The following is a 13,813-nucleotide window of genomic DNA, read 5'->3' as shown; positions in this document are numbered from 1 at the left end:
AGCGACACCAACCCCCCCAAAATGGCTGCCACGGGAAGTGAAGCCACACACTGAAAGAAGGGAGCCAGTTCTAAAAAAATACACTGGGAGAGAAGAGAGGAAAATAAAACAAATACTGTGGCAGCAGGTGCTTCTGAGTTTTAACCCCCCATAGCCAATTGGATCTCCAGTGGCCAATTGGAAGCCCTGCTGGGTAAAAGCCCCGCCTATGGAAACCCTTGGCAGGCACCACGTTGGGGACCCCTGGACTAAAGCAACCCTCGAAAGAAAGCACCTGAAGCTCTCTCTCTCTCAAGGCCACGCTGGTCATTCCAGTGGCCAATCGGAAGCCCTGCTGGATAAAAGCCCCACCTACGGAAACCCTTGGCAGGCACCATGTTGGGGACCCCTGGACTAAAGCAACCCTTGAAAGAAACCACCTGAAGCTCTCTCTCTCTCTCAAGGCCACGCTGGTCAGATTGCTCTTGCCAGCCACAGTAAAAGCACAAAGCGACCATAAAGAACAGACAAGCAGAAGACGTTACCTGAGGCAGAACCAGGGACGGCAAACCCTCCAACATCTGCGGACAGTTCTTTCTGGCAGGCAAGAACAGGATGCCAGGAGCCGCAGCAGAAAATCCTTTCTACACCCACCGTTTTGTCCCCGTTCACACAAGAGCTCCCTTTTGATACAAAATAAGCCTTACTGTAGACGAGACAGGGGCAGGCTGGCTATAACTGCAACAGCCGCACACAGGACTGTGTATTCGCTCCCCTGCAAAAAAAAGCATCCAGTGCCGAGAAAAGGCTGAGTTCAGCGACCTGCATTAGAACGGACAACTTTGGGATGCTGTAGGAGGGCTCAATGCTTTCAGCTTGTTGTACATTTATTCTGGTTTTGAGTCACTGCAAAGGTCAGGGAGCTCTGCAGGAGTCTGAAATCCCCCTCCCCCCAAAATGGCAGAAAACTTCTGGTTAGGTCTCCAGATTGCCCCCCCCCCCAAATTGCAAAATTCACTGCGGGGATTCACTGAATGGGAGTACCACGCAGTTCCTCCAATCTCGTTCTCATGATCCAATTCGCCCCTCCCTGCTATTAATCCTGCAATATAAAAACTGCACAAGACAGAGTCGCCTGTGTTGCACTTTTGTCTCCCTCCTCTGGAACTAAGCGCCAAGTAGGATAAGGAGAGCCCTGCTGGATCAGACCAGTGGTCCACCTTAGTCCAGCATCCTGCCTCACACAGGGGCCATCAACAGGCTTTCCCCTGATGTTGACTCCTGGCTCTGGGATTCAGAGGCTTAGTGCCCCTGAAGGTAGAGGTTCTCCTCAGTCACCGTGGTGTAGGATGAAGAACTAGAACTGGGAGAGTTCCTGTGGGAAGAGAGGGTTCTCCCCACAGATAGGGAGAGGGAGTCAGACCACTAGAGGGTTGCATCATCTGACTCCCCAACTCTCTCTCCTCAAGGCCAGCAGGAACTGCGGACAATACTCCCACAAGCACAACGGCTTGCCCACTACTACTGACATCCTTTGGCAAAATGTAAGCCCCCCCCCGGGGGGAGGCGGCACCCTGACTATACCCTAAGATGTATCCCGTTCACAAGGTGGGCAAGCAGGCCCACTTTGTGCCCTGTGTGAACACCGCACAGCCTAGGCTCGGCGTGCTCCAGAACCCTCTGCAATGCATGCAGTGAACCGGTCAGTGCTGAAAAGACCCTCTCAATCACAAGGGTTTCGAAGCAGACTACCTTAACTGTGCGCTAGAACTGGCACCTGCCACCCAGGAGATTCACGTCCGTCCTTTACCTGACTGTACTGTGGCCTGACGCTGTGCCACAGAACCAACACGTCGGAGTGTTAAAACGGCGAGAACAGAATTCATTTTCAGAAGGGTATTTAATAGGCTTCGTGAAGCCAAAGAACTGAATACAGGAATTCCTTAACCACTTTTAGTACAATATCGAGTTACATGTGTGTCTTCCAGTTTAAAAAAAAATATAAACAAACGAGTTTTTTTTGTTGTTGTTTTTCAAGAACAACTTGCTGGTTCCGCAAGCTTCCGTTCTAGGTACATCATACAGTATAAATTCTGATTTTTGAAGATCAAACACACGAGAGGTCTCCCTTTACAATCAAGGGGGTCTGCCTTCCACCGTACCCCTTTCCTTGCTACACCAGAGGACTTTTACAAAACTACAAGGTTATCAATGCATTTATAAAAACAAGGAGAATCTTTTACACCTTGCTCAGACTCGGGGTGGGTGGGTGGCAACGGTATTTTTCAGCTTTGGGTAAATCAGACCCAAAAAATATCGGTAAATGCTGAATTTCCCCAGTTCAATACCGGTAAAGTATCAGGACTGGGGAAATATTTGGAATTGCCTGAATATATTCGGGTCTGATATACACCACCAGGGGGAAAGTAGGCATGTTAAAACGCCTTCTTTCCCTCCCTCCGGTAGCCCCCAGAGATTCCACTGTCGATGTCACTGGCGCCCCAGAGCTGTGAGTGAAACTGACAAAGGGAAAGCCCTGGGCTCTCCCTGCCTTCCCTTCTCTAGCTGACATGGGGTCCCTGGAGGAGGAGATCAGGCAGGGAGCCCGGGCATGTTTAAGATGCCTTTCTTTCCCTTCCCAATCTGGGGGAGGGAAAGAAAAGCATTTAAACCACCACCACCACCCTTCCCCTAGCTTCTCCGCAAAAGCGGAGAGGCTCAGGGGAGGAAGGGGGCATGTCTACGTGACTGCCTTTGCTTTCCCAGCCAACTCGCGGCTGCCCGGGTTCCCTGGGGGGGGGACGCGGCGGGGGGGGGGGGGGGGGGGTGGGGAAAATTATAGGCAAAACTTAGGCTGGAGCCCCAATCTTAGCTCGTTAAAAGAAATCTGGGGGAGTGGAGGGGGAGAAAAAAAAACCAACCAATAAAAGTTATTTTAAAAAATGCTGAAACACACCTGTAAAAAAAAAGGAAAAAAGGAAAAAAAAAAAGGCAAATTAAAACATTTTTTCCTCCAGAAAGCTCTAACAGGCCATCTTGTAGCAGAAGCTGTTGGGCTGCATGTGATAAGACTACAAAAAAGGGGAAGGGCGGGGGGAGAGAGAGAGAAAATACAGGTAGAGAACTAAACAAGATTCAGCGAAGCTCCAAAAATCTTTATAAATACGGCCATTGGAAGGACGATCTTGATTCAGGAAGGATTTATGCTCGGTGTAAGCTGAGGACAAGAAGCAGGTACAAATCGTAAAGCATGCTGAAGAACACGGATAGCATTTTCAACTAACGTCGTCTCCCTCCTCCCTGCCCGGGGCAAACTGGTTTTCGGCCTTAGAAATGCTGCTGTCAACTAATCTGAAATGGGGTGGGGGGAAACCCACAAAAAACAACAACAACACGAATCTGAATACCAAGACTTCACCTTCCTAGCTTTCATTCTTCTTTGAGGGCACTGTCTGTTACAGAGTGACCATCTGCACATGCAGTTTTTTTTTTAAAAGCACGACCCTTTTAAAAAAAAACAACGTGGAGGTTTAATTCCCACAAACTTACGGTTCGGAGGAAGTTCCCTGTGTGTAAAAAGCCACAGTCATGAATTTTATAGGCTGGCTGAAAAGTGTCCCTTAAAAAAAAAGTTGGTGGATGGGTTTAACTGTCTCAGCTTTCCCTTTATTCAGGCAGCGGGCTAACTCACCACATGCATTGATAATGTACTGCTGACGAGGACAGGAAACCTTCTGGCAAAGTTATGACCAGGCGGTTAGCGGCTCTGAGCGCTATGCTTCATGCAGCTGCCACAGGACCAGGGACGGATGACAATTAAACCCACTGGGCCTACTGCAAGGCACACACATACCTAGTTATCGTAGTTGTCTCTGTAGGAGCTCCCAGAGTAACGGTCTCCATAGCCTCCCTGATTCCTACAGCAAAAGCACAGAAGATCGGTTTAGGCTGTCGCTGAGGTCCACAGTTTCCTCAGCATATGCAAAAAGCTGTACACAGAACTTCAATAGGTAGAACATAATTTTTTTTGGGGGGAAGGGGGGTTATACAAGCCACTTCCTGTTGTTACACCAGTTTTCGGCTCCGTTGTCTCTTTGTATAGTCAGTAAGATTGCGAGAAGGCTAAACATGAAAAACTAGGATTTGCTCCTAGCTTTGTCACTTTTGGGGGGGAAGCATTTGGTCTCTGTACTCCGTAGTAACCACGGTTTAAGATGGAAGAGTGGCAATTATGCCCCTATTCCTTGGAAGCATTAACATTATGTGGGCTATGCAGAACTTCACATCAGCTTATCCCTGGTTTCTTAGGAATCAAAATAATGTGGTCTAGTCCACCAGCAACCAAATTTTCCTGATGCAAACTTATTACTAACTACCACTGTCTTCCAGCTGCAGCCAAGCAAGCACCAAGAAAACATACACGAGTTAGGGCGAGGCAACAAAAACAGGAACCACTGGTTTTCAAGGAAGTTTTGTACATCTTAAAGAGACTCAAGGAAATGAACAGGGAATTTTTGAATTGCCACTTGTAGCCTGAAAGCCACACGTGCACAGGAGCTATGCATGACTGTTCCACACAATACTTATATTCCTGTGATGTATGGCCAGAACTCATCCCCTCTGGAGGTATGCCTCCCACCAGAGGGGATGAGTTCAGAAACACCTGCATGGCCTTGCCTTTGGAGCACCACCAGAAGGAATATGCTCCAGTGCAAGGAATATCACGCTCCACTGATGGAGAATGACAAGATCACAGTATCTGCCTAGACAGTGCCTACAAAGTTCACACACACTTCAGGGCCAGAGAGAAACAAGTGCAAGCATTGCTTCCCAACGACCCGACAGGTAGACAAAGGATATGGGATCTACAGCAGCAGTGTAATCTAAAGTATGCCCCCCATGGTAAAAATCCAGCAGCACTTCCAACACAAAGGATGTTAATTTCTGCTAACAGAAATGCATCTCCATTAATGGAATTTCCCTCTTCCCCCCCCCCACCTCCCTGAAATGTTGCTCCTGGGGAACAGGGGAATCATGAGGGGATAACTCATGGTCACAAGCAACAGGAGAAATGGATTACTCCTGACCAGTGTTCCCTCTAAGCTGAGTTAGTGGGAGCTAGCTCATAGTTTTTTAGCCTGCGGCTCACCCATTTTTGTTTTAGCTCAGGAAGGACGGCTCCAGGGCAAACTAATTTATGCAGTAGCCAAATCGCTCACTCACAACATTGTTGCCAGTAGCTTATGAAGTTGAATTTTTGCTCACAAGGCTCCACAGCTTAGAGGGAACATTGTTCCTGACACAAACAAGTTAGCAGAGAATATTGCTGGGATGCATCCTAAAGGAGGTGCCAGGAGGCTAAGTGGAGCAAGACACGGCTGAGCATACCTCAAGCATACGGAGCCAAAATGCAACTCCCCCTCAGTACCCCCCCACACACACCTTTAGGTAAGGCTGCAATTCAACACAGAGAATGTTTAAAACACAGCATGGCCAACAGGATTTTTTAACAAATCCACAGATGGCAGGGTCAAGTGGTTTAAATACTACAGCTTGCTGGATCGAGCAAAAAAACCCCAATGTCTCACATCTGTGCTGTGGTGCAATGCCTGGTACCTGCAACCAACGTGCACTTTTCTAGCAGTCTCCAGCTACCCAAACCAAAGAGGGGCTGCAGATTCCTCCAGGCGGGCTTACCTGCTGCCATAGTAGTCTCTTGATCCACCATAACCGCCGCTCCTGTTGTCGTAACGGCCACCTCCGTATCCTCCACCTCCTGGAACAAAGACGCAAGGGTTTATTAAGCCTTGCTGCTCCTGTGCAGCTGAGCGACGAACACTGAGGGGCATGTGCCGAGGGCAAACTCACCTCTAGAGAATCCACGTCCACGTCCTCTGCCTCCAGAAGAGCCACGGGATGATTTCCCAGCCTGGTCAACCCGGATCTGACGGCCATCCACAGACTTGGAAAGAGAAAAGTCAAAGCTAATGCCTCTAGCCATGATGATCATATCCCTCGTATGTTTCCAAAATAAAGTCTCATGGTAAAATAAATAAATAAATGTTTTCCCTTTTCTTGTAAAACTCTTTAAGGATGCTAAACTCTAATATTAGGACAATTGCGGCTCTTACTCTTTAAGGATGCTAAACTCTAATATTACAAAGCAGGACAATTGCGGCTCTGTTGCATGCTTCTCAACAGAGAACCTAGTCCTCAGTTTGCCATCGCCTGGGAAGTGTTCCCTCGTTAAAGGTGGACTGTGTGGCGCTGATGAGGGCCCATGCTTTATCTGTGGTTACCCATGCTTCACGGAATGGACCTCCCCAAGGCGAGTCGGAAGCCACCCTCAGAAGCTTCCAGGAGGCATTGTGAGGCCATTTAACTCACCAGAAATTTTCATGAAATTTATGTTGCAGGCATTTCATTAGGTTGAGGATGAACTGAGGTTTTATTTTACATAGGCTTTTAATTATGTATTGTAAATGGCCTTTTGCCACAGGGTATAAGTGCTTTAAGAAACACACAAGCACAGCTGGGAAAGGGTTCTACAACTCTGACTTTTCTATATGGCCCTACAACTTCTTCTGAGGCCAAACATCCATTACCAAGGCAAGGCTACATACCAAAGAAGCTTCAATCACATCGAACCAAGTAAGCAGGCCAGGCCTCCTCAAATATATTGATAAATCCTGAGGATGCTCAGCAGGGGGCTGCTCATGCTCTGCAGGGGGCTGCTCTCCCAAGGGGGTGGGGGAGAGGTAAGCTGATGGGCGTTTCCCATTAAAGTAGCCACTATTATAACGCCCTTGTAAAGATCTATGGTGTGGCCTCCTTTGGGATACTGTGTACAGTTCCGGTCACCGTATCTCAAAGGAGACATCACAGAGCTGGAGAAAGTGCAGAGAAGAGCAACCAAGATGATTAGGGGGCTGGAGCACCTTCCCTATGAGGAAAGGATGAAGAGTCTGGGACTGCTGATGGGTAGTAGGTTTGAGACAGATGGAGTGATGGCCACAGGAATAAACAGCTTGAAAAGGGGATTAGACAGATTCAGGGCAGACAGGTCTACCTGTGGCTACTAGCCCTGGTGACTGAGGGGAACCTCCACATTCAGAGCCAGGAGACAACAGCAGGGGAAAGTCTTGGCCTCTATCCCCTGTTGTTAGCCCTTCAGAGGAACTGGCTGGCTACTGTTTGACGGGATGCTGGACTACATGGACCACTGGTCTGATTTAGGAGGGCTCTTCTTTAGTTCTATTTTATATAGGTAAACCCTTTTGACATTTGACTTCCACTAGCAGACCTAAGCTCTGGAATGCTTTATTGGCCCTGGGCAATAAGTGATGTACAGGGTGGTCAGCCTACAGGAACGTGCTTCTGTAAAAAGGAAAACGAAGTGCCCAGCTAGAAGCGATGGCACACTCAAGTCCACCATGGGAGTGCCTCTGCTATTTTGGGATGAAATTTTGGGGGGTCCTGTTATGACTGGGACCATGGCATGCAAGGAAGGGTCTCCCCCCCACGCCAGGGATTTATGCTCTTGAAAACACCTGGGGGGGAAGGATGGCAGAAGCTCTCCCTATGGTACTGATCATGATTTGGGGCCCTGTGGCTTTCATTCATTAAAATGGCAGAGGCATCGTTCCCTATGGTGGACTCGGGGAAGCCACCACACCTAGCTGGGCCCTCAGACTTGCATCGGAGGCATCGCGAGAACAGCCGTGCTTGGCTTGCTCCTTCAAGTTCAGGAAAGCACAAGGAAGCTCTTTCATAAAAGATCAGCAAACACACAGAATACAGGTGCAAGGAAACACCCATGGACTGTAAGTCATGTGATTCCAGCAATAAAGGGCCTGTGGGCAGGTGCAACATGGGACCCTATTTTGCAAACCTGAGCAAGTCTAAGCTATGGTACCACTGTGAAGGAAGGGGACACACAACAGAGCACCAACAACCCGTGATGCAAGTCTGTGAGCATCAGCAAAGAAGGGGGGGGGGGGTCCCCGCTCACCTCTCCATTCATGGCTCTCATGGCATCCTTGGCATCCTCGGGACGGCAATAGGTGATGAAGCCAAAGCCCCTGGACCGCTGGGTTTCCCGGTCTTTCACGACAACCACTGTGGGCAAGAAAAGCGAAAAAGGTATTAGCCAGATATTTTAACTAATCAGGAACACATGAATATCTTGATGCCACCATTGGCTATACACAGGTGTCAATTAGCACCGATTCGGGATTGGTGGACCTTGGAGGACCACAGTACTCTTCAAATGCACCCAACAAACAAGACTCACTAATCAACATTTAATACTAGAAGGGTGGCTACTGTGTAAATTAGCAGAACGGGGCATCATGATTTATGCACACAGGAATCTTTATTAACCTATTTAGTACATAACCACTTCCACTAGGGCAGGAGTGTCAAAGCTGGCCTATACACTAGGGCAGTCTTCCACCATATCAATGGATGCAGTCACATTTGCTTTCTGCACATTCTGAAACACAGTGATCACTTTGAAACTGAAGGCGCAAGCAGTCTGGTGAGGAAGCTAGATGCTGCTTAGGAATCATCAGCTCCAATTTACATAGTCGTCTGGCTTGACATGCTGCATGAATGGGCACAAAGTTCTGGACATCAAGAAATGGGAATGCCAAGCAGGTGGCAAAGTGGAAGCAGCTGCAGATATGGTTTGAGGGTTATGGTTTGCGCTTCCAGACAATCTGGCAGGCTGTCCGAATTGGCCTTCAAAAGACTTTCAATTTCCTCAGAGCTAATAGTCAAATTACAACTCGCATGTACTTAAGGCTCAAACCCATTGCAGGCCAGGGCTGGAAGATCATGTTAGGGAGAGCCAGTGTGGTTAGAGCAGTGTTTATGGAATGTCATCAGATTAGGATCTGTGAGACCCAGGGCTTGGATCCCCACTCTGCCATGGAACTTCCTTGGTGACTTTGGACCAGTCACACATTCAGCTTAACTTACCTCACAGGGCTGTTGTGAGGATAAAATGGCAGGGGAGAGAATGATGTAGGCCACTTTGGGTCCCCAATAAGGTGAAAATGGGTACAGAGGAAGTAATTTACCCTAAGTAATTACGTTAGTCTCAGGAGTGGGAATTTCAACAGGCAGGAATTAGCAATGGGGTAAATGAGAAGGGCTGCGGAGGATAAGTAGTAAGAAGATACTAATGAGGCTCAAATAGATAAGACAGAGCAGCAAGGATTTTTTTAAAGCCAGCTTGGACTTCCAAAAGCATATCCCAGAGCCACTACACAATTTGCACTCATCTATGGCACCTAGTGATGGCCCTACTGGCATACAGAACCCCACATGCAAATTTGCTACCAGAGCTCCCTCTAAGCTGTGGAGTCCTGTGAGCAAAAATTCTACTTTGTGAGCTACTGGCATTAAAGTTGTGAGCGAGCGATTTGGTTGCTGCAGAAATTAGTTTGCTCTGGAGCCCTCCTTCCCGAGCGAAGACAACAATGTGTGAGCCGGAGGCTAAAAAACCTGTGAGTTAGCTCACGCTAACTCAGCTTAGAGGGAACACTGCTTGCTACCCGTCTAGGCTGGGACACCTTATTCACAGAACACCTCCCCCGCCGCAACTATTAACCTGGTGCCTTTTCTTCTGAGTGTTAACCACCAGGCAAAGATGATTTCTTTCCCGCTCACACTTTGCTGGTCTTGATATTTGCTGTGTTGAAAGTGTGCTTCTAGTTGCCATTTTAGCTGGAGTAGGAATGTCAAATCTGGGCTTTACCGTACTGGGAGTCACTCCGAGGCCAGCATCGTGAGGCAGCACAGAAATGTTTTAAATCAGGGGTCTTCAATGTGGTGCCCGTGGGCACCCCTGTGCTTACTGACACCTTCCCTGGCTCCCATCAAACGTTTGCACAAAGGGGGTAGGGGACAGGTGGGGCTCTGACCGACCACTGGAGATTTTATTGGCTCTGCAGATTTTTAAAAAGACTGCTTTGGTGGCAGCTACCACCACAGCACAAGGATCTTTACTGTGTGACCAAAGGTAAGCTGTGGCAGCATTTGGTGGCTGGCTACATCGCCCATAGCAGCCATTTTGTGGGTGCACCCACCAGAATCCCAAAGGTGCCCGCAAGCTAAAAAAGGTTGGGGACCCATTTTAAATAAACACAAACAGAAGAGAATATTGATGGGACCGACTGAGAACCTTTACCACACAGCAAGAAAGAACGTTCACACTAAAAAAAAAAAAGCAAATTAGTAAAGAGATGAGGAAGTGAAAGTCAGTACAGCACAAGTGAGCAACTCTCCTGGCCGGATTTTTTTGTGTAGCTATCAAAGAGGAATGGGTGCAAGGTTGGGTGCATTTGGTGAATGGGAAACACTTTAAGGGTGCATGGGATTTAGTGGCTTGTGAGGCGTGAAGGAAAAAGCCAAATATTTTGCATAAGACTAGTAAATGAAGGGTGTTACTGTTAAGTAGTAATACAACTATACCATGCATTGTACAGAGTTCATTTTTGTCTCAGAGTGTGTGTACACTACTTCTGGACTAACACTTCAGAACGGAGGTGGGTCAAATGTTCTCTTTATTTTTAAAAACAAACGAAAGCCTTCTTGCATGTTAAGAAAAACTTTCCATTTATATTGTTCTTTTGTAGGTGTTTCTTTTAAGGTGGCACAGCCTATTAAATGATACAGAAAGTTGATCCATTGAGTACAGCAGCCCCTACCACATAAGGGAATGTCCAGTTATCAACACAGCCCCCTCCCCTGTGCAATGATGGAACACAGGATTCTGATCTTTTATTCTGCCATTATGCTGTGATGCATGTTGACAACCCTTTACCATTTGTGACTTTAATACGCCTGCAGGGGCGTAGTGCTTAGCTTTATTATGTAATGTGTGCAAACCCAAAACTTTCAATAAGTGTCAGGATACTGAAACATTAGCAAACGCAGCTATTATGATACCCCAGAGACAGGCAAGACTGATGACACCTTTCCTCACCTTCTGCAATGTCTCCATAGGGAGAGAACAACTGCTCCAGATTCTGCTCATTGGTGTCAAAACTGAGCCCTCCAATGAAGAGCTTTCCTTCGTCTGATGCCATTTCGGAATAATCTGTGGACAAAGAATTGCTCATTTGAGTCTGGGCATCCTAAACAGCACCCCATTTTAATCTCCCAGCAACGCATCCATTCACCGTTATTCCTCACCTCTCATTTGAACACCTTAAAGCTCTTTTGGAGATCAAGTTTCTTTCACTATTGGACCAGCATGTAAATCTGGTGTACAGCCAAATTTATCACCATTAACTGTGTGGTCATTGCTGATTAGAAACTACCCCCCCCAAAAAAAAACAAATGTTCAGGGCCTAATCTCCCCCTCCCACCAGCTCAATTTTCAGTAGGCATCTACCTCTTTATAAAGAAAAAATTCACTGTAAGTGCTCATACCCACAGGGATAACAAATGAATTTGCAGTTTTGCTTTCATGTCTGAACCCTCCTTTTCCCAGCAGCGGCCATTTAGCATTTCAGGTTTAAGCTGTTTACATTCTCTGACATGCCCCAAGGCAGAGACATGCAAAATGTGAATGGTTGTCCATAGTTGCCGGTGTAGTTTACTATCGGGCTCCATGTTCCTATGTACATATATTTGGAAGAAAATCTCACTATAATCAGTGGCATTCCTAGTTAAATATGCACTGGGCCTTACAGCTTGAATGCGGCTGGAGCCATTCTTTCCTAGCAGTAAACAAACAGCAAAGAAAAAAATGCATTTCATCTTAGCAACTAGAATGTGCTTAAGGTCCCCGCATGTTTCATGACAAGGTCATGATCTGAACCAGTCCTCCTGGCCATGATCCAAGACTTTCTAAAGTAGAGTTACTTCTGTGTAAACATGCACATGAGCAGGCGACACAGAACCTTTTTCAGAAAGATGGATTACTCCCCTAATGTTACCTCAGAGTAAAAACATTCCTTCTTTTGCATTCTTCCCTTCTTAGTGCTCCAAGCATATGTCTGCCTTTACGCTATTATTTCAAAGGTTATTGGTTTACAATTTTCCCTTGGTATTTTTTTTTTAAATCCAGACAAGCATTAGCAAAATGGCAGGCTCTAATTTTTGTGGATTTGCAAGGCTATACAAAGTTGGCCTTTCAGGGACAAGAAATCCTCAGCATCACTAGCCAACCTTGCAAGTCATGTCCACTGTCTTCTGAGCTCTGTGGCAGCAGCTTATAAGGCACTTATCACAGGACATCCCCCCTCCCAATAAACCTGGATAAGATTCCTTCACCCTTCCAGCAGCAGCCAGACACCTATATGCCTGACAAAACGCAAGAGTTACGAGCAGGCAGGAAGTGAATTCTACCCCAGCCATTTGGAAGGGTCGGGGCAAGGGAGTAGTCTCAGGAAGGGACAGGGATACACCCGGGAGTCTGCCTTTTAAGGCACATGCGGCTAAATCCGGACGGACACAATTGTAACCAGGTGTGGTAAATACAATTCCATATTATGTAATCCAAGCCTCAAGAGTTGGTCGACTAGTTACACGGCTTGGTGTCTCACCTTCGTGGCTTCTGGCAATATTTAAGTAATCCCCACAACTGATAGACACATCACTATCATCCCAAGGGGTAGAGGAAATAAAGTCGGTAATCCTGTAAATTTTACTAAAAGGTCAGTGGAGCGTCCTTCCACGTAAAAGCGCCTATGATCAGGCTAGGCGCTCAAGACACACCACAACCTGCCTAAGGAACGCCACTGAAATATTCCTCTCCGTATAGCCAGGCATCTGGGTCCGTATCGTCCCCGGCGCCGCAGGCAAGCCGTTCAGCAGCATGATACGAAAACCTTAAATTTCTCAAATTACAAAAAAATAAAAAATAAAAAATAAAAAAAAATTGGGGCGAGGACCTTTCTTTCCCTTTCTTTAACCCAGCACCATGACATATTTTTTTTGTTGCTGTTGTTGTGCTTCATACTCCCAAGAACGGGCGGGAAAAGGCGCTTCTGCAGGCTGCTCCTACGGAGCGAAGAGAAACGATGCCCGCCGGCAAGGCAGGAACGGCCCCGTCCACCCCCTCCAGGATAAAATGGCCGCGAGCACGTGGCCTGAACAGAATGCGGGAAGGCGAGCGCGGCGCGGGCTCACGTTCCTCAAGCGCGGGGAGCCCCCCCCTCCTCCCAATTCACAGGCATGCGTGTTAGAGCACCGTCGGCTTCCAGCGCCAAGCGACTGGCTTTTGCGCAGGCGCAGCAGCGCGAGTTGTCTCTCCCCCTCCCCCCCCCCCGGACTCCTACGCCGCAAAGGATTCCGCTCCTCTGCCTAACTTTCTCCAGGCGTCAGTAACCGCCTGCGCTCCCCTCTGGCGCACGCGCGCCGCGCCTCACGAGGGGCCGCGGTGGGCTTTTTTTCCCCACCACCGACGCATGCGTATGGCGGCCCGCCCGTTCTTTTATGGGCAACCGCCGCCGCCATTTTGTGTAGCGTCTCTCCCTTCTCCCCTCCCCCACCCCCGGGAAAAAAAAAAGGCCCTTATCTCCGTCGTTGTTCTTTCCCCCCCTCAGGACTGTCTCTCTACCTTCCTCTTAACGCTCTCAGCGTCCCGTGTCCCGTCCCCCCCGAAGAGAAACGGAAAAGAGGGCGGCACTCACCAACAAAGGGGGCTTCGGAGGAAGAGATGCGCGCAGACCCGTTAGCGGCTGAAGCAGGAGGCTATCGCGATGGCGGCGAGAGAGAGAGAGAGGGGCGAAGAGAATGAAAGCGAGGCTGGGCTATAAGCCCCGCCCCGCCACGCGGAACCTTGCGCGCGATTGGCTGGGGGCCGAGAGAGCGGGGT

At 48.2% G+C, this 13,813-nt stretch overlaps 1 protein-coding gene across 2 annotated transcripts; it reads right to left on the bottom strand.

Moving 5' to 3' along the window:
- Positions 1–2,787: 2,787 nt before the first annotated feature.
- On the bottom strand, positions 2,788–13,726 carry LOC107115740 (cold-inducible RNA-binding protein-like). Of its 2 annotated transcripts, XM_015417502.1 has the most exons (7): positions 13,629–13,726; positions 10,973–11,086; positions 7,991–8,097; positions 5,848–5,941; positions 5,677–5,755; positions 3,833–3,896; positions 2,788–3,196 (listed from the first exon to the last, which is right to left on the bottom strand). In XM_015417502.1, the coding sequence occupies exons 2-6, from the start codon at positions 11,073–11,075 to the stop codon at positions 3,833–3,835; spliced, it is 447 nt and encodes a 148-aa protein (XP_015272988.1). In that variant the 5' UTR covers positions 11,076–11,086; positions 13,629–13,726; the 3' UTR covers positions 2,788–3,196. The 2 variants fall into 2 exon arrangements, with proteins under 2 accessions (XP_015272988.1, XP_015272989.1); XM_015417503.1 differs by lacking the exon at positions 3,833–3,896.
- Between the last annotated feature and the right edge of the window lie 87 nt (positions 13,727–13,813).

The sequence above is a fragment of the Gekko japonicus genome, unplaced genomic scaffold (genome assembly GCF_001447785.1).
Source record: "Gekko japonicus isolate JY-2015 unplaced genomic scaffold, Gekko_japonicus_V1.1 scaffold3869, whole genome shotgun sequence".
NCBI classification, from domain to species: domain Eukaryota; kingdom Metazoa; phylum Chordata; class Lepidosauria; order Squamata; family Gekkonidae; genus Gekko; species Gekko japonicus.
Note: the sequence above shows the minus strand (reverse complement) of the source record. Positions and strands in the feature narration are given on the sequence as shown.